We start from the raw sequence: 24,153 nt of genomic DNA, 5'->3' as shown, positions 1-24,153 counted from the left end.
TCAAAAGGCGAAGAACCGACTCTCGAACGGAAGGCTAGGAAAAGTAAGCGGCCAGATACAAAACTGACAAGTTCACCGCCTTCAGATGAACTTCAGGACTCCTCACCAAAAAAACCGGAAACGTATAGGCCACCGAAAAAAGCAAAGTCAGATAGTGAGTCCAAAAAAACACGCAGAACTAGGCACGATAGCAGCAATATACCAGAAAGTGTTGGTCCCGGTTACCTGCATGAAAGCCAACCTAGTACATCTGATGGCTCATCTGATGAAATGGAAACTGGTCTGTAATTTCTCGTTATAGTATATACACTGCATTGAATGGAACCACTGAAAAGATTAACCAGTATCTCTTCCTCTAGTTTTCGAAGAAATCTTTAGTAGAGATATTTGTGTTCATTTTTATTGAGATTCTTTCTCGAGATTCTTATCTGATTGTTACAGTATTTACTGAAGTAAATGTGAAAATGATCTTTCTAATGTTTTTAAATTTTTAATTCGTGTTAATTTTTACTATGGACAATTTCATGCTATGGACATAAACTCTTTTTACTGGAAAAAGAAACTTGATAGTAATATTTTAGAATCTTGATCATTGCAATGTATGTTTTGTTAACGGTCGATGGTGAACTGAAATGCGAACATTTATGTATCTTGAGTAGGGAACTTTTATCTGAATTTCAAACTTTTATATTAGATGTTTATATATGGTCTTGTAATATTGCAAATAAAGTGATTTTGTTAACATGTCTTTTACTCTTTCTCAACTATTAAGATTCCATCTTAATTTTAAAATTCTAAATTCAATACAAAAATGATGTCCAGTTATTGAAATGACTATTTTATCTAGAATTATTTTTCAGTTCATCCCTTCTTAAAGGTTTAGCTATACTAAAGTACATAGTTATATTTTGAAAATCGAAGCTATACCAGGGCTTTTAATTAGATGCATTTATACATATTTGAAAATTCTCAAAGTAACTGCCGTAATTTAGCTAATTATCTTTAAAAATGCTCTTGAAGTAGTTAATGGAAATTATTTAACGTATTGGGGAGAGTTGCGTCTCCATGTAATTTCCTCTTTATCATAATTAAGCTTCCAATAATCTCTCTGCTCGGTTCTTTCATCCAAGTATATGAAGATAAAACTATTACAGTTAAAAAAAAATTATAGTGGAAGGGAATTAAGATTTTCCTTTTAGTTTTTGTAGTTAAAAGCAACGGAAGTTTTTGATGTTCTCTTGTATTCATTGCAGTTAGCGTAATAAAGTATGCAATAATGTGATAAAGACCCAAAATTGTTTTTCTAGTTACCCATCTAAATTCAATTGCAATCTACCCCTTGATCTTAACACTTTACCGACCGGCCGTCGATTAATCGACGTTTTGTTCTCAGCGCTTACCAACCGGCCGTCGATTAATCGACGTTTTGTTCTCAGCGCTTACCAACCGGCCGTCGATTAATCGACGTTTTGTTCTCAGCGCTTACCAACCGGTCGTCGATTATTCGACGTTTGCTCCCCAGCGCGGTGAAATGGCATAGTATGTTCGAACCGCTACCGGTCGGTAAAGTGTTAAGATGCACTTTTGAATTCAGTCCATTTCCTATAGAATGTTTAAATTTGCAACAATGTTCATTCCCGGTTTTCGTGCTTTGTGCAGACACGCACTAGCCTAATAGGTTCTGGGTTTGGTTTGGTTTGTATTTTTCTGGCACAAGAGCCATCCTTGGCTAAACTGCGCCATTCATGTGGTAAAAAAAAGGTTAATCTTATTAAAATTTAAATATGTGAATGGTTATACAAAAACAATAAAATAGTTAAAATATACTGGAAACAGTAGCAAATGATATGTATTTACAATGAAAAGAATTAAATGGTTCAAACACTTGAGATTTAAATGTATGGTAAAAATTTAATAGCATTTAAAAATGCTTGGATGGTGGTTCTCTCCCAATAAATCGGTGAGAATTAACTATAATGAGTGAAAAAACTGGTTACGATGAATATTAAAAGTAGGGCATTCGATTAAAATGTGATGAACTGTAAAATCTGTGCGATATGTGGAACACATAGGTGCTCTGTCGCCGAATAGTAGGTGCTTGTGGGTGAACCGAAATAGGTTCTGGGAGTGGGGCACGTGTCTAATGAGCATTTTGTTTCAAGTATTTATACATAATATAAAATAAAGTCTCTTGAAAGCGTCTGTACGTTTGAAAGAGAAAAATTGGAGAAATACTTAACTTATATTGGAGATATTTGTACCATTTTATAGGGCATTTATTGGGGAACGTTTTAGTATATCGAAGTAGTATAAAAATAAATTTTATAATGCCAATTTTAATTATTTTCCTACTACAATTCGTGTATACATAAAGCAGCAGTATCTGTGCTTTGCATTATTCGCGCATGTGTGAAAACCTGAAACTGAGCATGCACAAATAGCAAGAGCTTTGGTACACATATGCGATACATTTCTTAGTTTAGGTCTTATTTTAATCAGCGATTCAAAACTCCATGCCCTCAAAAAAAGAAATCCAAGCTTGTCCAGAGCGCATTAAATGATAAAATGCTTGTTTGTTGTGCGATAATGAAAATGTAGAAGAAAGAAATCGATTAGCGAATGTCAGAGATAGAATGTCCCCACTTGGAGAAGGAGAGTCTTCTGTTGAGCGAAGTAACCGTCTGTCTTTAAATCGCACTGCAATTGAAATTTTTGTTTTGTAGTTATTTTTGATGATTTCTAAATATATTTTTGTTTGATGTTGCGTGATGTGCCCATGTCATATCGGGTGGAGGCTAGAGTTAAGTTGAAAGTTAATATTTCCTCGTGGATGTTATGGCACGGGCAACGCTGTGCGGGTATTACAAGTTAACTATAAGCTAAAATGGCTTACTGCCAACACCTGAAATAGAGACAAACTCTTATTACTCCGGGTGTAACCGAGCTCGTATTTATTATTTTTGTGGATTTGGTTAAGTTCATTTAATTTATGCTTTAAATTCCAATTTTTCTCACTTTTGTTTAATAATCTAACTAATGGAGGGTAGATTAGCAATGATTTTTTTTTCTTCCAAGTTAATTTTGTGTGCCATGGGCAAAACACTAATTGAAAGAAATCTCTTAATACTGGATATCTAAATATTTAAGTATGTATATTTTATTTTCTATTGGTAAGGGACTCTAAATGTTTTCAAACGTTTCTCCTTTAAAACTTGCATTGTAAATAAAAGAAATGTTTTTAGTTAAAAGTATAAGATTGGTGGGTGTTTTTTTTTAAATTTATTTTGAGGAATGAACCTCTTGTATCATTTTAAATTGTGACTGTACATTCTCTCATACATATCCATTTTCTCACGTGTACAAAATTTTTGTTCATATCGCTTAAGAATTCTTGGGGTAAATGAGTCCATTTTCCAAGGTCTTGGATGCTCATACTTCGCGATCTCATCTGTAGAAATTGTAGCGTGCTAATGCATTTATCATCGATTTGATAAATAATCTCAAAAATAATCGAAATGATTTACAAATGCAACATATACGTGGGATTTTAAATTTCAGAAAAATTAAACTGCCTCTAATTTATATATTATCATATGAAAGTCCTTCAGTTTTGATACATCTGCAAATGTATGTCGTCATAAGACTCTTGCCTTAGGATGGATAAAAAATTCTCAGAGCACAAAATGAAACTTCATAACATCGTTGTTCTTATAATAAATAATAAATCGTATGAAAGTTTGTAATTTTTCCCCTACTTTTTTCCTCGTAATTATCTCTAATCGCATCTAAGATTATTTAGCCACTGTCTAGGAAATAAGAAATATAAAAAGGTATTGAAGAAAAAGTATCATCATCCATTTTTGGATTTGTATAGTAGCCATTCTCCCGTAAGAAGGAACGTTAATTGCCCCTTTCCTTGTTTCGAAGAAAAATGTTAATATTTTGAAATATTCAATTTTGTCAAAAAAAAAAAAAAAAAAAAAAAAAAAAAACCCTTAGTGGAGATAAAAAATTCTGAAAGTATTACTCTATAATTTCGAATGATTTCTATTTAATGGTTATTCTGAAAAAGGGTTAACATTTCAGTTAAATTTTTTTTGACTCAATTATTATGACTTGCGATTTCTTCTATCTTGAAGAAAGACCATAAAGAAATCAATTGAAATTGTGAAACAACCTTTTAAAATAGTTTTTTTTTTGTTTGCTCCAAAATTTCAGTTAATAGAAAAGTACTTGCAAATATTTTTGGACGATCTGCTTTTTTTTTATAAAGCTAAATTGTCTGAAAAATGATATAGATAGCAATATAAAATTTTTGCTGAATATTTTCTCCGGCACAATATTTTAGAACAGCATATTTTGGGAATTTGAAAAAATCATGCATGTACGTATATGTGTGTCATAATCTGTTCTAAATTCTAATTTTATTCTCATGTTATTGAGCTATTTTAATGTGGTTTTGGTGGCTCATTTTGTAAGTAACATTATTTCTCTTTATATTTTTACTCTGTGTTAATGATATCTAATTTCAACTCAAAATACGTTCCTCCAACCAACTTTTCCTAACCCCTATTCCTTTTCTTTAATTAGAATAAAAGTCTCTAGGTGGCATGCTTTAGATAACCATTTCAAAAAGTTAAAATAATAAAAATTTTATTTAATTTTATAATATTTCAAAATTTTTCATATCAAACTAAAATCTAGTAACCTGAGAACATTTATGCTTACGTATATTAAGCAGACTAACGTTGATATGTTTTAATGCAAAATCCAATACTACGAGACAGATACAAAACCATTACTTTAGAATTTGCATTCAACTGCTAATGAGGTACCTTTTAATTCTGAAACGAAAGCTATGCTTAAATTAGGTTTAAATGAGGTTATCCACACAAAAAATCTTTCCCACTGTAAAATCTGGAGACGGATTCACTTAATAGAATGTGTAGGAGCAGAAGTGTAGATCGTATCTTCTGCAGAATAATTTCTTGAATCCACAAATTTCTAATCCCATCAAGCCAATTTGATTCATTCTAACTGATTGATTAATGATCTGCTTAGAATAAGTGATATTATTGAACGGAATTAGAATAAGTGATATTATTATTGAACGGAACTTTGCAAATTTGAACCGTCTTCAAATAATCAGGTTGATACTCCACGTCCATACTCCATTTTTTTACCTCCAATAACCATGCAACTCAGATAGTATTGTGATTCAACTTTCCAAATTTGAACCTTCTTCTTGTTGTTTCTTATGGCACTTGCCACGGACAAGCCCGCTGTTCGAAGACAATGGATTTAAGCCTGAGGGGGAGCGTCTGCTGTTTTTATAGTAGCGCCAACTAGGGCCAAGAGTACGACTTAGCTACTCACGCATCACTCATTCGCTTGCACAACCCCTTTTTACAGGAAGACACATTCACACATCTCACAGAACAACGGAAGAACAACCATGCCCAAACCGGGACGCCCAGATCATGGGGAAGACGTGCTACCCCTATGCCAGGACGCCGGCTGAACCTTCTTTAAATTATTAGGTTGGTACCCAACAACCAGACTCCATATTCTTTGTTTACCTTCTACGACGTTAAATCACAGATTTATGGCATATCTTTGAAGAAATTCGATGTCGAGCCCCTTTTCTTCGTTATTTTTTAAACAAAAACTTTCCAACTGTGGTTCATTCAATTAATAGGAGGACAGCTTTAATATTCTGGCGCTTTTAAGCTCTCTATATATTTAATAATATCAACATTCGAAACTAATGTCATAAAATACAATCCCTGAGTCATATTGGACAGTTAAATATTAAAATTAATTTTAAATTCCATGGAGTCTTGTGATATTTCTTTAAAAATAAAATTTGGAGAGTGATTGTGGCCAAATTTCACCATTAAGTTCAATATCATTTATTAATACCAAATATGATCGGCGTCCTGGCATAGGGGTAACGCGTCTTCCTCGTGATCTGGGCGTCCTGGATTCGAGTCCCGGTTTGGGCATGGTTGTTCTTCCATTGTTCTATGTGTCAATGTGCCCTCCTGTAAAAAGGGGTTGTGCAAGCGAATGAGTGATGCGTGAGTAGCAAAGTTATACTCTTGGCACTAGTTGGCGCTATTAAAACAAACAAGAGACGTCCCCTCCGGCTTAAAATCTCTGTCTTCGTAACAGCAGGCTTGTCCATGGCAAGTACCTTAAGAAACAACAACAACTATACCAAATATTCGTTTCACAAAAAATAATTTGTATTGGATTTGGCAGGTGGAATTTAGAGATATTAACTCCGATTTCATCGCCAGTTATCAAATTAAATAAATAAATAGAATAAAAGTAGCAATATTTAATAACCTTTACCATGCAGTATAAGTAGAATATTTTATTTTTGGAGTTGTCATCGTGCCATTAATCTGTTTCGCCTTGAACATTAAATCAATGCCTAGTTTGAAAGAAAAAGGGGAAAACATCTCAACTTATTTAATATAAAGGTAATTCTTCACATTTACTTTTTGTCTTGTTGGACAATTTTAGAAGTGATTTTAAAATTTAAACAATGAGTTCTAATATAATGGATGAAGATATCGTTCCCCAGCCATTCAAAAGAAGCAATTCCGATTATATGGAAACCTGTGAAGAGGAAGTAAATGATGTGCTTCCGAGATTACAAAGATTAAGCATTAAGGATGATGAGACTATGTATTTGCCATCTGACAGTGGGGACATACTTTGCTTATCTCCGGATACCATTATTAGTCCAATAAATACCGTTGAAGAAAATTTGATTGCAGATTCAAATGAGAAAGCCTGCCCTGTGTTTGTTAATAATGTATCAAGTAATCTTTCAGTAGATGAAGCTACTGTAGTGGCGACAGATAACAGAAAGTCCCTGCATGGAACTGTAAGAACGCAGCAAAATTTTTCTACAGATATGGTGGTTGATATTCGATCTCAAGACGTCCTTCAAAAGACTTTAGCTGATGATGAGATAAAAAGATATCTAGTACATCGAAAAAAGAGGCAAGCATTATATGAAACGAAAGAAGATGCAGAAGTGGGTGTTTTGGGAGAAAAACCGATGGATCTATCTCTAAAGCATAATATGAAATACCTCAATGAAGCTGGCCACAGTATTATAATACTAGAGAATAAAGTTGCCCCTGAAGAAATGAAGCATGGAGATCCTGAGACTGGTGAGGTATCGGAAACTTTAAGTAATATCTCTCTAGAAAATTCAGATTTGGAGCAACATGCTGGTGAAACAGCAAGTGATATAACTTTTAATTTTGATTCATCAAAGTTATCATATTTTGCTGATGAGTCATCTGATGATCAATCGAATCGAAGCAGTGGCATTATGATGGATTCTCCACCATGTTCTCACAATGCGGGTGCAATGAGTGCAGCTGCAGGAAAATGTTCCAGAAAGATTGCAGTTTTCGTTCCTCCAATTGCAGGAATGAGTGAGATTAGACAGCGCCGCTTTGGCATCTTCCAGCCACAATCTGCTAATACTGATGCAACAGTAGCTCCAAAAGCAAATTCTTCTTCCGATGAAGATTCTGTAACACCACGTTTTATTAGGAGAGTTAGCCCGATGAATTCGAAACTGGGACGTAGAAAAACTGTAAAAACATCTCCTATATCAAGAACTCTAAATCCATCGGTTCTCAAAAATGATGAAGAAAAGCGGCCGAGTCCGTGTAAGCGGAAAAAAATATCATCTGAGAATTTGGATGAGACTGCAGGAAAATTTCGTAAAAGGTCCATCAGTGAGCATAATGCAGAAACTGGGGAAAAAACTCGTTTGGCAATTCGTTCGAGATCTCTAAGTCCACGTTTAAAAAATGGACAACATGCTTTGCGTAATAGACAACTCAGCGAAGTTTCAATAATTCCCCAATCTAGGAAAAGAACAAGTTCCGAATCTCTAAATGTTGATTGTGTTAAATATCGCAAACCTTCAATCTCATCTGATTGATGTTTAAAACAAGATATATTGCCTTGACAACAATCCTACTTCTTAAAAAAAAAATTATCTTATTGTCAGCTCGGCATCCAAGAATTTTAATAAATCCAAGAATATAGAAACCCAAATTTGAAATTAATGAACATTGTATGAGATAATTTACATTCTTGTATTATATTTAGAAGCATTGAATGGATTATCATACCCTGTTTATCGAATGCTTGCTAATTACAAGAAATGTTTCTTAAAATAGCCCTTTTTTTATTTTGTATTTGTAATCAAAGCAATTTAACATTTATTTTTCTATTTTTCATTTTTATCGAAATCCCAGGCGGTTGAATTGAGTTTGCTTTTAGATGATGCAAGATTTTAGATGCCCATATCTTTAAAAAACATTTCTCCCTTTTATAGCAATGGGAAATTTTTATCCTTTTATTTATCTACTTTTAATATTTGAATAATTCCAATGTCACCTTCACTGTATAGGCTATTATTAAATATGTAATAAATACATTGATTTTGTTTACTTGTGTTATTAAGCTGAAATGTGCGTTTTAATATATGAATGAATTTAATATGTAAAGCAATATAAATGCTCTCGGATGTGGCATGACGCTTTTTTTTAAAATTCTTTCTAGATAGCGAAAAATGTTTTCAGTTCATCAATTAATGCAACTGGGAATCAAATTAACCAACTTTCCATATTCTAGGTTAAATATGAATTTCCATACGTATTTAAAAGTTAATATACAAAACTGAACCAGCTCCAATTTTTTAGGCAAACTATTACTTAGATTGCAATAATTAACCCTTTGCACTAGGATAGTGACTCTCACTCACCATTCAAGACTGTGCATCATTTTTATGTTTTATTTAAATAATTTTGATTGTTAAAAATACCTGCAGAGTATTAAGAACATGCAAATTAATTAAACGTGAGAATATAACTAAAAGCAATTGTATATATTTATTTTTCGGAGCAATAAACAAGTCTTTGTATTAGGTGAATAATTATGCACTGAATCACTTTCCCGAGTGCAAAGGGAATAATAATGAATAAAACGAATAATGAATAAAATGATAATGAATAAATAATAAATGATGATAAATAATGATAAATAATAAAGAATAAAATGAAGTAAAGAAACTTTTCCCATTTTTTTTTTTTTTCTTTTTATATGCAGCTATGTTTGTAAGACATGTTTTTGATATGGTTCCTGATTGTTTATTTCACCCCTTTATATTTTCATTTTTAAAAAAATGTTTCACGATGGGGTCATACTGTAGTTTTGGTTATGGGGATAAAAGAATAAGACATTGATTGCCGTGTCACTCATATGTGAGTGACAACAAAAAATTCTTGCTCAGTGTAGAATTTGTTACAAGAAAACTACCTCAAGTTTTAGTTTATGTCTAATCGCTTTAGCCAGTTTTTCAGCATATGAATCACCTGTGATTCACACGTATCTAATTAGATATTATCTTCTCCACTTCATTCAGAGATAGCAAAGTAAGCATCTTATTAGATAATTGTCGGAATAAGAGGCATGATTCATGGCAACGAACATGTTAAAGGCAAAAAGTCCTCATGTAAGAACCCCTCATACTTCAAATGTAATCCCTCAAGTTTTGTGCAAAAGTCACAAAGTAATCCTCGTCATTATGATCAGTTCATCTCAAAAGAGTATTTATATAGTTTCAAAACAAATCGTTAATCTAATTTAATGTAGTGAATTTTGCTCCTTTTGAATTTTCATTAGAATACTACTGAATTTCCACCTTCCTAATAAATTTGTTCCAAAATGTATTGGTTTTAAATTTTCTGATTAGTACTTTTGTCATCTGAAGGGTCGGATGAAATTGGATTTAGATATTTCCTGGTGCAAGATAATTTACCAGGACATGCTGGGTCCAAAAACAATTTACTTATGAAGTTTATGTATTACTTCCATAAAATTCATTTTAAAAGCTGATAAAACAGTAAGTAAAAGTATAATAATAAATTCAAATTTCATTAAAAATTCTTAATTTTTTCATAAACAGAAATAAATTTGAATGAGGTATCTCTCTCATAGGAGAGACTAATTAAAATAAGACGAGTTAATCAAGTTGATGGGTCTCTGCGAAAATCAGAACACTCAATTAAAATGCAATGTTAGTTTCTGGGTCTCTCCTTCCGTGCCATATTTTTGTGTGTCGTGTTTCATTAAAAAATGGCGTCAAAATTATATGGTCATCTGATAAAGAGTTGGTTGATCAAGAGTGACCTTGACTGATTGACCTTGTTCAAGAGAAGCCGGCTCTTTGGAAACCTTTGGATGCCCACTATTGCAAGAAAACGTTATATGAAGCCATAAGAAGTGAAATGATTAGAAGCTGGCCCGAAGATGAGTTCTTAATATCAGGTAGGTGATGTATTTTATGTTTCACTGTATGATGTAGTGATCAAAAAACGTTTTATGTGAATACATTTTATGAGTGAACTTTTTAAGCCTGAAGAGGGGATTTAATCAATTTAAAATTCTTTTAAATATGTACAAAAAAAACTTATAAAAAAATTTTATATATAAGTCAAACATATTATAAGCATGTCATATATTTTGCTGAATTATTTTATCTTGCATTTCTTTTAATCCCAGCTAAAATATTTGAAAAATACGAAACAACCCCATTTAAGGGTTAACATGCAGACATTTTTTACAAATATAGTCACACACACACACACACACACACACACACACACACACACACACACACACACACACACACACACACACACACACACACACACACACACACACACACACACACACACACACACACACACACACACACACACACACACACAGTCTTAGAATTAAATACTTTTTAATTTATTCCAGAAGTATTTCGTAAGAAATTCTTAAGGCTGAGGTTGAGGTTGTATTTGAAGAGAGAACAGAGGAAATATAAGTTATCTTCAGTCTCTGCAGGTCTTGATATTGTACTAAAATAGGTGCATTATTAAAGAAGGCTGCTCCTGAAGGATACTATTTTTCTAGCCTCTTCGGTGAGTCCTTCAAGACCAAAGCAGGTTGCTTGGAACTAATGGTATATTTCGCGAAAATTTTTAGTTCTTATATCATGCTTTTATTATTTATTTAATGAATAACTTATATACTATATATGCATATTTAATTATAATTAGGCTTAATCATGGCCTTTAATTTTTGAAATTGAATGACAAAAAAGTTGGCCAAGAAAGTAAATTGAAATAAAATGTATAACTGAATAACACTTAATGTAACTGAATTTTATTAAATACTGGGTTGGTTCACGGTTATCAAGCGTTTCTTTGACGCTCTGTATTTTAATAAAAATTTATAATATATATATTTTCTAAATTTATGAATGAAAATATTTTCTAAGTTATAAAAATGCTCGTCGATAACCATGCACATACTCTTCATATTCTGCTGTAATACTTCAAGAAAGAATGGAAAGCAGCGGAATCATTTCACGATCTCAACGAGCTAACACTGAATGCACAATTAGTGCAAGTCGATGTAGGGAATGGTTTCTTCGTTTCAAATTTGGCGGCAGTTGCTTGGAAGATAAGCAAGGAAGAGGTCAACCATGGGATTTCGAGGACAAGGCCTTTTTGGTAGTCGTGGAAGGAAATAAAAGCTTGACAACTCGAATGTTGGCCGACCACTTCAATGTGGACCATTCAAACCATCGTTCAGTTATTGAAATAGATGGTGACTACGCTCGGATTAATCAATTAAAAATGTTACTGTTGAATTTTTATGTTTCCTTTTTTCATAATAAATAGTGTTCAAAAACGCCTGATAATTATTCACCAGCTCATTATATCATTAATGACCATATTATCATTAATTTACTGTATATAAATAGATCGATTAATATTAGAGAAGGGTCCAACATCTTATCAGTTGAAGAAGTTGGGTGGTATCTTTATTTTTAGCATGCGCATTTTTATGCCTATTTAAATACATTCATTGATTAATATTTTATTAAAATATTTCATGAAAATGTAATTAATTTTAGATATCTGCGGAGGAAATTGATGAAAGCTTGTTGTCGGAGTCTTTGGACAATTTTGTTCCAGCGTCTACGGCAAGCACTCAATGCAACAAAAGATTTGCTACACCAGAAATTGTAAATCAAGGTCCTCCTCCCAAAAGGCGGCGACAGGCAAATGTGGTGGAGGACATTAAAAATGGTATCAGAAGAGCTGAGAAAAAGAAGCGAAGCTTTGGAATCTGTTCCCCATGTTGTGGGACAACTTGCTGTCACCACTTTAAAAAAAATTGTCAACACCGTATGAGGAACAATTTACGAGAAGGATTTTTTGAACTAATAATGGAATTAGGCGAGATTCAACAGGATCTGTTTTCATTAATACATTTTTTAAAATAATATAAAAAATATATATATTAATTTTGATGTAAATTATTTTCTTTGTGTGAAATATATTTAATCATACTGAATCTTTAATTTATTAAAATAATGGTATAATATTTTGATAATAGTAATTTCTTAAATATTTCATAAACAGTATCTCTATAATTTAAAGATTTTTAACTTCTATGTTAATGTTTTCTAAGTTTGAAATAGTTATCATATAATACATTTGAGGGAATCGTAAAATATGAGTGGTTCTGCTGCTGTTTGATCTTTTGACTGTAAATAATTATTAGTCTACTGTTCGTTTCAGTATTCTGAGACGACCACTTTTCAACGATTCTACCTTATTAAGGGAAGAGACGCGGAAAGATGAGAGCACTTCCGGAATTCTTCGTCATTCTTTGATCTTGATTTTCGCCCTATTAAATACTTTTTACTTCAATTTTTTTTCATGTGTATATGCATATCGTGTCATTTCTGACCGTATTATTTTAATTCAGCCTACGAGTAATCCGAGTTTATTTTACTGTTAAATGTAAGCATCCCCACCTTTCCTGTCAACCCTATTTTGAAGAAAAAATCTCATCCTAACGCATGTGCAAAAGTGCAGCGGATTTTGGTATGCGTTGTGAAACAATAGTTTTTACTTTTTCTATTTAAACTTAATTGCACGCACAATTACAAAATCGATTTTTTTTCAATATGTTTTTGGTTTAAATTTAATACTGATAGTATTTGATAAATAGCTACATATTAATCTTATCCTAACACAGATGCAGTATATATATATATATATATATATATATACACACACACACAGACAAAGAGTTGTAATAATAAAATTTCTTTTATTGAAGCAACAAATAATCTCATTAAAAACTTAACTATTAATAAATTTCTCAGAAACTATTGCAATATAGAAGTTTTAATAAGATTGGCATCATACTAATCTTTTGGCACAACTAAAAATAGACTTTCTGTTATATGTCAACTAATTCAATAGATGGCGCTGAGAACCTCCAATTATTTATTACTTTAAATGACGAAGCGTTTTTATGCAGTAAGGACGCGGGAAACGTGATAAGCCTTTTTTGTAGAGATTTTACCTGCTACTGGTATGTTTTTTCGGGTCATGAGGGGGCAATATTACTGGACAAAAGTCAGATCCCTCACAGAAAACCCTTTTTCAATCCCTGCCTGAAAGTGACCCTTGAGAAAGTCATCATGCCGGATTCTTAATTTCTTCCTTTTTTTCTATATTTAATCTTTTTGCTAATATTAACTTGGTATTTTTACTAATTTCTATATATATATATATATAGAATTGCTTGTAATTATTACCGCAAAAATTAACAATTAATCTCAAGCCTAATAACAAAACTGTTTTTAAAAATAGCTTTATTCCAATTAATTCAATACCTTTTTAGCTGAAACCAAATGTGTGAATTGAATTCATTGCACTAGTTTCATAATTTATCTGCAAATTCGAAGATAGTTATTTATCGAAATTATACAGCACAGTCCCGATTATCCCGCAAAATGTAGCGGAAGGGCAGTTCGGATGGACCAAAGTTTTACGAACAACTCATTTTCTTTGTTCACCAATACCAGAAGACAAAGTTTTCATACCAAAACTCACTATTATAATACGTATTTCCTCACTTATTGACTACTAAGCTCTCTATTTAACTCAAGCTATGTAGAGTGTGAACGCGGTCGCGGTTTGATAAACCATGGAAGTAGTATCCAGTAAAGTGTCGAGATAAAATAGAAGGCCCTGGACTGGTAGCTTATATATATATACTATACTGTCCGTTTCAAGAATTTATTAGAGAAAAAATAAGTTAAAGGGTATAAACTATTCACATTTTAACATAAATTCTATAATGCCTAACTTAAATACAAGAAACAACATAAACAAAACTTTAGCGTAAATCGTAGGTCTGTCTCTTAAGGAAATGGTCTCAAACATATTTTAACTGATAAATAATTATATAGATATGATAAGATAAAACTAACGCTGCTCTTTTCTAGTCACAACTTTTGCACCCGTCAAGTAGAAGGATCGTAGCAGACGCTCGCTTCCAATGCCTTATCAATGTTGCCGATGCAACGCCTCGCCTCGCCTTATTCATTTAATTAAGATAAAAGGAAACTAGGCCGGATAGTATGGATAATAGCGAACCGGATACTCGGGAATGCACTGTATAAGTAATTTTTCAATTCAAACTGCCATGGGCTTTTGCATACATTGAAAACTAATGGGATCACAAAAAACAATTTATCTCAGATTTAATAATAAAAACAAAACTATTACTAAAAATTGATATAGAAAATAAAAACAGCAATAAAAATAGTTTTATTATTTCACAGTATAAAAAATTTTAATAAATGCCAGTTCAATAATACAATAAATATTTACAGTAGAAAACAATCCAATCAACCCTATTTGAAATGAGAAAGACTTCAAAAGAATAATTATATCATACATACATAGTTAAAAAATTAATGTAAAAGGCACATGCCTTTCTGCCATTTTACTGCACCAACTCCCATAAAATATATACGAAACATTTTCTGTACATTTTTAGCTATTTGCCCAGAATTGCTTCTTCTCTTTGACAATGGGACAGACGCTTCAGATGCTCAACACCTTCAATCACTCCTTTGAATTTGTTTATTTTCAATTAATTCATTATCAATATTACATGTGGTAGATAGGTATTAGAATTATTGGAGATTAAAAAGTTGCGTAGAGCACAACAAGACAATACTATTTTTGTATAATGTTTTTAAAAAAATATAATACTAAAGTCCCCTTTATAATTGTAGAAGAGTGAGCTAGAGTTTGGGGAGGGAGAGAGAAATTGTTATATGTTTTCCATCCAGAGCACCAATGCACTGAAGAAATTGCCACATAGTATAGAATTGAACGTTCCAGCTTCATTCATCTTGGTTATTGGTACTTGCACATAAGTGTGGATTAGTACTCTTACAAGTCAAGTGCATTCACCCATTTAATAATGCCTAAGGAAATACAAAAACAGAATTTCAAATACATATTTTATGCAATAAAAAATAATGTAGGGAAATACAAAAAAAAAAAAAAAAAAAAAAAAAAAACCACATACCTGATCTAGTGTTTCAGTCAATTCGAAACTGAAAAGTTAGGGAGCATTGTATTTTACCTATAAAATAAAGAAGCATAAAAATCATTCAGTTCATTTGTAAAATATTACATGCACCATATAAATCAAATTTGTGGTTTATAATTTATTTATCCAATATTAAAAGACATTCTCAACTTTAATAATTACAATAATGACATTTAAAATTTTGAAAATTATTTGCAAGCATTTTAAAAAAATAAAAAATGCAATTTTTGTAATGTTAAACAAGGATGGTGATAAAAAAATACTATGTGTTTTTGAGAAAAAAAGGTAACCTCTTGGAGTGATAACTCTTCTCATATCAGTATCTCTTCCAAAAATATATGGAAATACCAATGACAGAAAAAGCTTAAAAGATGCTGCATTCATTCTGAGCCATCTGATATAACTTTCATCATCCTAAATTGAAAAATGCCCAATTCTCAATTTCATCCTAAATTTTTAAAAAATGAAAGATGCTATTTTAGTTATGTTATACAAAAATGAAAAGGAAAAAAAAAAAAACGTGAGTTTTTCGAAAAAATAAATAAATAAAACTGCATCATGAGAAATAAAGTAAAGAAATCAAATATTTATTATGTAAATATTAAAATACGTTTTATTTTTTTAATGTAAAGAGTATGGTTTATAAGTTTAAAAAAATATCGCTCTCAATCTTTTTTTTCTCTCACGAAGTTATAATTCTTCACATATTATTATTTCTTCCAGAAATATTTGGAGATACCAAGGGTGAAAGAAACTCAAATAATAGTACGTTCATTCTGAGAAGTCTTCTATAACTTTCAGAATCCTAAACTGAAAAACGGTTTATTCACAATTTCATCCTAATTTGAAAAATAAAAAATGCTATTGTAGTTACGTTATACAAAGAGGACGAAAAAAAAAACATGTGTTAAAAAAATAACTGGATCATGAGAAATAAAGATAAGAAAGCATATTTATTATTTAAACATTAATGTGTTTATAATATAGAATTTGGTTTAAAGGGGAAAACTCTCACCAGGTTCCAGGTATCTCCAGGGTCACAGATAGTTTTTCCTCTCAAGTTAAAGCTATTCTCATATTAGTATCTACCACAATTTTATGAAAATACCTAGGTTGGAAGAAACTGGAATGATGCTGCGTTCATTCTGAGCCATTTTCTATAAACACCAGCATTCTAAAATGAAAAATGTATTTCTGATTTTTAAAACTAATATACATTTAGACAATTTTCCATACACAGATTTATTAAATGCAACATTATTCATTCTTAATAATTGAATGGTATTGAACATTCAAATTCTGTTCATTTATACAAAAGATGCTAATAGTTAATTATAAAAAGGCTTTAAAAGCAAATAAGCGAATCCAGCATGCATATCTTAGGAATTGCAACTAAATTGGTTTTGAAAATTACTTATTAAGGTCAGTCTTTTTCCTAAGAGAAGATAATCATATAAATTCATTTTATAGTTGCATCCTTCCTTAAAATTATGAAACAATTTATAGAAAAAATGCCAGCCAATTTTTTGCTCACTTCTAAAGCAAATTCTCTCATTAAATTTTCATAGCAATCTTTTTGTCTGAGCCCAATAGCCATTTCCGCGACCGCCATTTTCTTTGGAATTACTCTTTTTCTTTCAACATTGTTCCAAGAATGATGCAGAATAACTCTGTTTCAGTAAAATCCATTTGAAAGAGTAATTTATGGAACGTAGTAACAGGAATCCCACGAATAATAAAATGAGCAAACTGTAGATATTCACTAAGTAAAAGCAGCGAATAAAGAGCGATAAATAAATTATAAAGTACAACTGCTTTTTTAGGTTTGCCAGATAGCAGATGGTTAAGTGACATCACTTGATACGCTTTTGGTCGTTTGTCCATGAAAGGGCAGATGGTATTGGCTTGTATGATAATGCTTTAAAAGACGTAACTTAGCAATCAATGCATTGGCTTAAATGAACGAAATTATCTTTTTATTGTACGAGCGAATTACTTTACGAGTACTTTCCTTTACGAGCGAATATAAATTTCAGGCATGTTTCTCCTAATCGATTTGTAACTAAAAATTAACTCGGAGCTTTGTTTATTTTCATATAAAGACAATCAGAATTTCATTGAAAAATTTCATAAATCATTTCAAGAATCCTCTGTTCAAATGCTAAGCCTGAGTAGCAAATTTTATTTATATACCTTTTAACGTCTGAAGATATCGAGCACACTTTTATCAACAGTCAGACAAATAAACATAATCTGAATAAATTTCATTCAGAATTCAACAAATATCTACATATCTGGCCGAAAATCCATATAACAAATTTCATCCGTCTAGCTTGATATGTTTTGAAGTTTTCGTGTTCACACTCACACATAATGCCAAATATGTGTTTCTCAAACTCGAGGAGAAATGAAATGTGGCGATTCGTCAAAATACAGAATCCCAATTTGTTGACAATTATACTATATTATACTTCGCATGTTACAAAAAAAAAAAAAGTTTATTATTAGATCATTTTCTCAGCAGGATTACATTTGAGGTGATTAGCATATCATTTTTAGTGTGCGCGCATTGTAATTTATTAAATCGATGTTTAATCAACCTTATTTAATTATTAAATCAACGTTTAGTAACAGCACTAGAGATTTGGGCTTCTTATAAAATAAACACTCAAGATAAATGTTTGATATTAGACATTTCTAACCACAAAATGTTTGGCTAAAACCATGTATGACAGGAACAAGGCTAGTCTGACAGAGTGTACATTTACGAAATAACAGTTTCTAAAATTGCGACTCATTGGTCATGCTACAAGTCGTAGTGGTTCAGTATACAAAACTGAAGTATTAGACCATGTCTACGCTACTACTGTTTGCTCCAGGATTCTGAGTTTTACACTTTTAGACACTTGTACTTCGCTTAGGGATGGTATGCAGAAAGATGGGTGGATATTACTTTTCTTAATTCCGCAAATGATCCTAGTTCATCTTATAGTTAAATGTAAAAATATCCTTTCATTTTTCCTTTCACCCCTTTTTTGACCGAATAAACGAATCCTAGCACGCGTACAAAATCGCGGAGAGTTTCTGAATCCAAGGTTGAATAGTACCGGATGACAGTAACACAAACAAAAGTGAAATGTTTATTCGGAAATTTCGAAATTCTGTAGAATTTAATGCAAGCAAAGATCACATAAAAAAAGAATAATTTTTTGCTATCAAGGTATGATGAGATTGCATATTTATAATATGATGATTGGTAAGCATAGGATCAAATGATGATAGAGGTTCGAAATTATTTGGGTTCAGTGAACAAATATATTTATATTAAATTCTGAATTCGGAACAAACATTGGGATTCATGTAGCCTGCAATAATTAGTTAAGCTTAAAGATGTAAATAAATAAATAAATAAAATAATTACCTATAATTATTTGGTTCAATAAAAATAAAAGTATTTATACATATATTGTTAAATCCATTAGCACACATTGAATCCATTAACACTATAAAAAAGTTCTCAAAGACTTACTCAGTTATCAAAGAAATTTTATTATTTGATAACTAAGGATCTTTCCTAAGAAACAGAATTCCAAGGCAGTCGTTTAGCACAACCACCATGAAATTTTTAAATTTTTAATTCATATTGAAAATGATAGTATATTTCAAATGAAATAGTTTTTTTAAAAAAAATAAGGATATTATTTTATTTTAATCAAACAAATAGTATTTTCTTCATTACGAAACCAAATATTACTTCTGAAATATAAATAATTTGCCTATTGATAAGAAAATTTATGTATAGAATATGTATTCATACGCCAGAATTTCTTTTTTTAAATCTTTCTCACATTGAATTTTTTAATATCAATATCGAACAATTGCAATTGTTATTATATTATAATTAAATGAGCTTTCTAATAACAATTCCTTGCTTTTATTTGCTAATTTAAAAATACATATAAAAAGGTTTACTTTTTGCATCGCTGGCATTGTATGTGAGGAGGTTTATAGACAGAATAAAATAAAAGAACTGCATTTTGACTTCGCAGTTTAGGGTGGTTCTTGATTTCAGTAATACTTCAGGCATTATATCTTGGCTAGAATGAGTTCCGGAGATAAGATTCCGCTATTAAATCAATCTTCTTCGGAATCAAGCGAGTCCCATTCCGAAAGTGGAGTGGAAAAAGCTGAAGAAAATCTTGAACATCTGCAGTTACAGGAGCGCTTAGTAAAGGGAAATTGGTATGTTGAATCGAGTTCCTCAGACTCCTCGATTCAAGAAAGGAATACAGAAAGTACAGATGTTCCAATGACTGTCCCAATTGAAGAATCCCGTCCACCGTTTGCTGACGTCAAATCGGATCCAGCGCCAAAAAGAGTCCGTGCTTTAGATCTCCAAAGAGAAGCTGCTGAAGCGCAACGAGCCGGTGAAAATACAGAAACTACAGACAGCACTCCGCCTTTTATCCAGTCTCCGCCAACGTCGGAATCCTCGGAGAAGTTGGTGCCTCCACCAATACCGCCAAGGAAACATTATGCAATCCAGAAACTTCTTCATAGTCAAGCCAGTTCCAATAATTCTGCTGCAAGTGACAGGCAGACTACATTATATGGTGTTCCCAGTATTGTCTCTGAAGTAGCGAGCTATTCCGGAGAAGAAATTCCATATGATGAATCGGCGAACTACCAGGAAGACCAGACATCTAACGATGCACCTGAATTGGGAAGGCAATTGTCTGAAGCTTCAGATTCGAACATAAGCGATATTCCAGATGAGTACCAAGCACCGCCTCCTCCAACTCCGATCTCTTCTAGAGAATACGGTGAGCCTACTGTAGCACAGTTGCAAAGGGAAGAGGACATAAAAGTCGGTACATCACTTGGAATTGTATCATCTAAACAAGACGAACTCGAAGATGTACACCCCAAAAGTGAACTTTCTGAAGGGCGCTTATTTAGCAAAGAAAAAGATGTCGATAAATTGACAAAATGTGAACAAAGGCCCAAGGGAAATGAGCAAGAATTGAGCGAACTTGAAGATATGCCAAATGTATCAATCGGACTACAAACAGACGAGGAAAGAATTCAATTTTCCGAATTTGGAGCGGGTTCTCCGTCTGATCGAAGAGGTCCCTCAAAATACGAGGCTGGACAAAGCAGTGGGGGAAAACGAGACATTAGCAGGTTGAACCCAGAAACAAAGTTGGATGTAGAGGAAAAAGTGGGAAGCAAAACAAATGATCCCGTGCAATCCGGCGACGAACTTCATCATAGAGAATTATCAGAAATGAAAGGTTCGAATGTGTCTCCCAAACTGAAGACGGACAAGAAACATTGGCAGAAAGCCGGTGGTCTTCTTGGTATGCAACTGACTGCCGTGACATCGAAGGACTCTGCTGTAGCAGAAGAAGCTGATCCGATTTCACCCTGTGAGGCTCAAATTCCCGAACCAATGGAAACGGGAGGAAATGACGACTCTCCTGAAAAGATGTCAACAACAGCCGACGAAAGTGTTGCTGCTGACACTGGGTTACCGGAATCAAATCCTACATTAAAATCGCGCGATCGGGTCAATATATCCGAAACTGAAGGAGTATCAAAGGAAGAACAGACTTCCAAAAAAGGGGTGTTCCAACGAAAGGCTAAGAAGTACAAGCTTCCAGATGCAAAGACTAGTTCTCCTCCTTCAGATGAAACTCGGGGCTCTTCCCCAAAGAAAGCGAGGCCTGATCTAGAGTTAAAAAGAACACACAGAACTAGGCATGATAGCAGCAATAAACCAGGGTATGTTAATCTCGGTTACGTGCATGAAAAGTCTAGCACTTCTGATGAAGAGGAAACTGATCAGTAATTTCTCGTTATAGTGTATACGCTGCAATGAAGGAACCACTGAAAAGATTAACCGATATCTCTTCTAGTTTTCGAAGAAATCTTTAGAAGAGATATTTGCGTTCATTTTTTATTGAGATTCTTATCTGATTGTTACAGTATTTACTGAAGTAAATGTGAGAATGATGTAATTTTTTAAATTTTTAATTCTACCTTAATGCTTGCTATGGACAATTTTATGCTATGAACGTAAACTACCTTTACTGGAAAAAGAAGCTTGATGTTAATATTTTAGAATCTTGATCATTGCAATGTTTTTGTTAATCGTCGATGGTGAACTGAGATGCGAACATTTATGTATCTTGAGTATTGAACTTTTATCTGAATTTCTGACTTGGCTATTGGATGTTATATTTTTTATATAAACTTGTTATATTGCAAATAAAGTTGTTTTTAAATTGTTAACAAGTCCTTTACTTTTTCAACTGGATTAAGATTTCGTCTGTATTAAATTCAGAATTTTAAAATGAGAAGTAATGTCAAATTATTAATGATTGCTTAGCCTAGAATTATTTTTCAGTTCATCCCTTCTAAAAGATTCATCTACGCAAAAGTATATCGGTAGGTTATGAAGATCGAAGCTATGTGTAAACTTTAATTAAAACTTGAACATCTAATTAAAGTTTACTATGTGTAAACTTTAACTAGATGTCCTCGTATATATTTACGAATTATCTCTAATTCGCGTTAACAACTTATTCATTAAAGACACCATTTGAATGATTTTTACATTGAAATTGGAATTTGAACAAACGTAGTTAAAGTAAAAGTTGATTAGTTTTAAGAATGCGCTTGAAGTAGTTAATGGAAGTTATTTAATGTATTTGGAAAGTTGTCTCCACGAAACTATCACTTTATTATCATAATTAAGTTCCAATCTCTAAGCAAGTTTCATCGAAGTATATGAAGATAAATGTACTAGAATTTTTAAAAAAAATTAGGATAGATATAGCAGATACGAATTAAGATTTTTTTTTTTTTTCTTTTGCAGTTGAGAGTAAAGGAAGAATCTTGTTGTTTTTATGTTCTCTTGTATTTATTGCCATTAGTAGAGGAAAGTGTGCAATAATGGGATGACGGCGCAAAATTATTTTTGCAGTTGGATTTAGATGGGTAATTATATCTACCCCTTGATCTTAAAATGTACCTTTTGGATTCAGTCCACCAGGGCCTATCGAGAAACTTCAAATTTGAAACATTGCGCAAATTTAAATGCTGACCTGCTTTAATTCTATGTGCAGACAAGAACTAGGCCCAATAGATCCTGGGAGTGGGGTCACGTATCTAATTAGTGCTTTATTTCGGGTATTAAGTATAAGTTAAAGGTGTTGAAATCAACACCTGACATGAAATATTGACTTAGAAATATAAACTCTCTTTTTACACCGAACGCGACAGAGTTTGTATATTTTGATTTGGTGGATTTCGACAAGTTCATCCAATTTATGCGTAAGTTCCAATTTTTTTTCTTTCATTTATTAATCTAACTAATAGAGGGTAAATTACGAAGGTAGGATGAAAAGATTCCGGCCTGACCTAGAGGTGGCGCTCCTAGAATTACTTTGACTAAAGCACTTCAAAGGACCAGCTTTGTTTAGTACTTCTTGCATATTTTAGATTTTTTTTGGTTGTTTTTGTACGGTGCTGTTTTAGAACAGTCTTTCGTTTTTAGCCGAGTGATAAAATATTTTATAAAAGGCTCATTTCCAATGGATAGTAAAACTGAGCCAGATGCTGCACTGGACGAATCTGCTTCTACATTCACAATTATTAAAACATGGTTTGGTTTGGTTTGAGGTTTTATGGCACAAGAACCAATATGTAGGTTATACTGCACCAAACAAGATTATTTCTAATTCAAAGTTTAATAAAAACAGTTTCGATAAAAGTGATATAAAGAACATTGGTAAAATGATGATAAATTACAAAAAGTCAAAACGAGGCCATAATGGTAAGTTCAAATTAAGGAATAAAAACCTATAGATTTTAAAAAGACAAAGGTTCTCATGTGGATCCCTAGCAAGCAACAAGGGCAAAGTCACTGTTGTTGTTTTGAAGTAAAATAAGAGTTGAGCATTAAAATAAGGGCATTCAACAAGGATATGATAAACTGTTATTCCACAGTTACAATGTGGGCATGTTGGCAATTGATCGTTTAATAACAGATCTCTATGTGTGAATCTAGTGTGACCGATTCTCAGACGAGTTAAAACTGTGTCATGTTTTCGATAATTCAAAGAAGGCCAGTTTTCTATGATAGGCTTGCAAGTATGAAGTTTCTTTAGAGTTTCCGAATCCCACTGAATTTGCCAATTTTTGTAAAGACAGATTTTTGCCTGTTTCTTCAAATTGCATGCAGGTATGGGTGTTTCTAAAAAACGAGTTGCGGATTTGGCCCTCTTATCAGCCTGCTCATTCCCACAAATTCCCACATGGGATGGTATCCAACAGAATAGGACTGTAAAGCCACGAGAGATAATCTTATAAAATAGGTCTAAAATCTTTAAAATATTTGGATGAGCATGATTTTGGAGTGATTTTAAAGATTGTAAAACACTTAAGGAATCAATGTAAATAATATAGCTTCCACTGCGTCTATTTAAAATTTCTAATAAAGCATGCAAAACTGCAGTGGTCTCAGCAGTAAAAATGGAACAACATGAAGGAAGTTGAAAACATGACTTTTTATCTGGAAAAATCACAGCAAATGAGGCATGGGTGGATGTCTTAGAT

At 32.4% G+C, this 24,153-nt stretch overlaps 1 protein-coding gene and 1 long non-coding RNA gene across 2 annotated transcripts; one reads left to right on the top strand and one right to left on the bottom strand.

The window, feature by feature from the left end:
- Positions 1-15,176: 15,176 nt before the first annotated feature.
- On the bottom strand, positions 15,177-16,704 carry LOC129957673 (uncharacterized). Its single transcript, XR_008782806.1, has 3 exons — positions 16,547-16,704; positions 15,508-15,564; positions 15,177-15,403 (listed from the first exon to the last, which is right to left on the bottom strand). It is a non-coding gene; the product is annotated as an uncharacterized LOC129957673 (long non-coding RNA).
- Positions 16,705-19,633: 2,929 nt separating this feature from the next.
- LOC129956565 (uncharacterized) lies at positions 19,634-21,382 on the top strand. The gene has a single exon (XM_056068493.1). The coding sequence runs from the start codon at positions 19,634-19,636 to the stop codon at positions 21,380-21,382; it is 1,749 nt and encodes a 582-aa protein (XP_055924468.1).
- The last annotated feature ends 2,771 nt before the right edge of the window (positions 21,383-24,153 follow it).

This window comes from Argiope bruennichi, chromosome 11, assembly GCF_947563725.1.
Source record: "Argiope bruennichi chromosome 11, qqArgBrue1.1, whole genome shotgun sequence".
Taxonomy (NCBI): Eukaryota; Metazoa; Arthropoda; class Arachnida; order Araneae; family Araneidae; genus Argiope; species Argiope bruennichi.
Note: the sequence above shows the minus strand (reverse complement) of the source record. Positions and strands in the feature narration are given on the sequence as shown.

What these genes read in the sequence shown, in the direction of transcription:
- LOC129956565 (XM_056068493.1), top strand. Translation starts at nt 19,634, where the DNA reads ATGAGTTCCGGAGATAAGATTCCGCTATTAAATCAATCTTCTTCGGAA.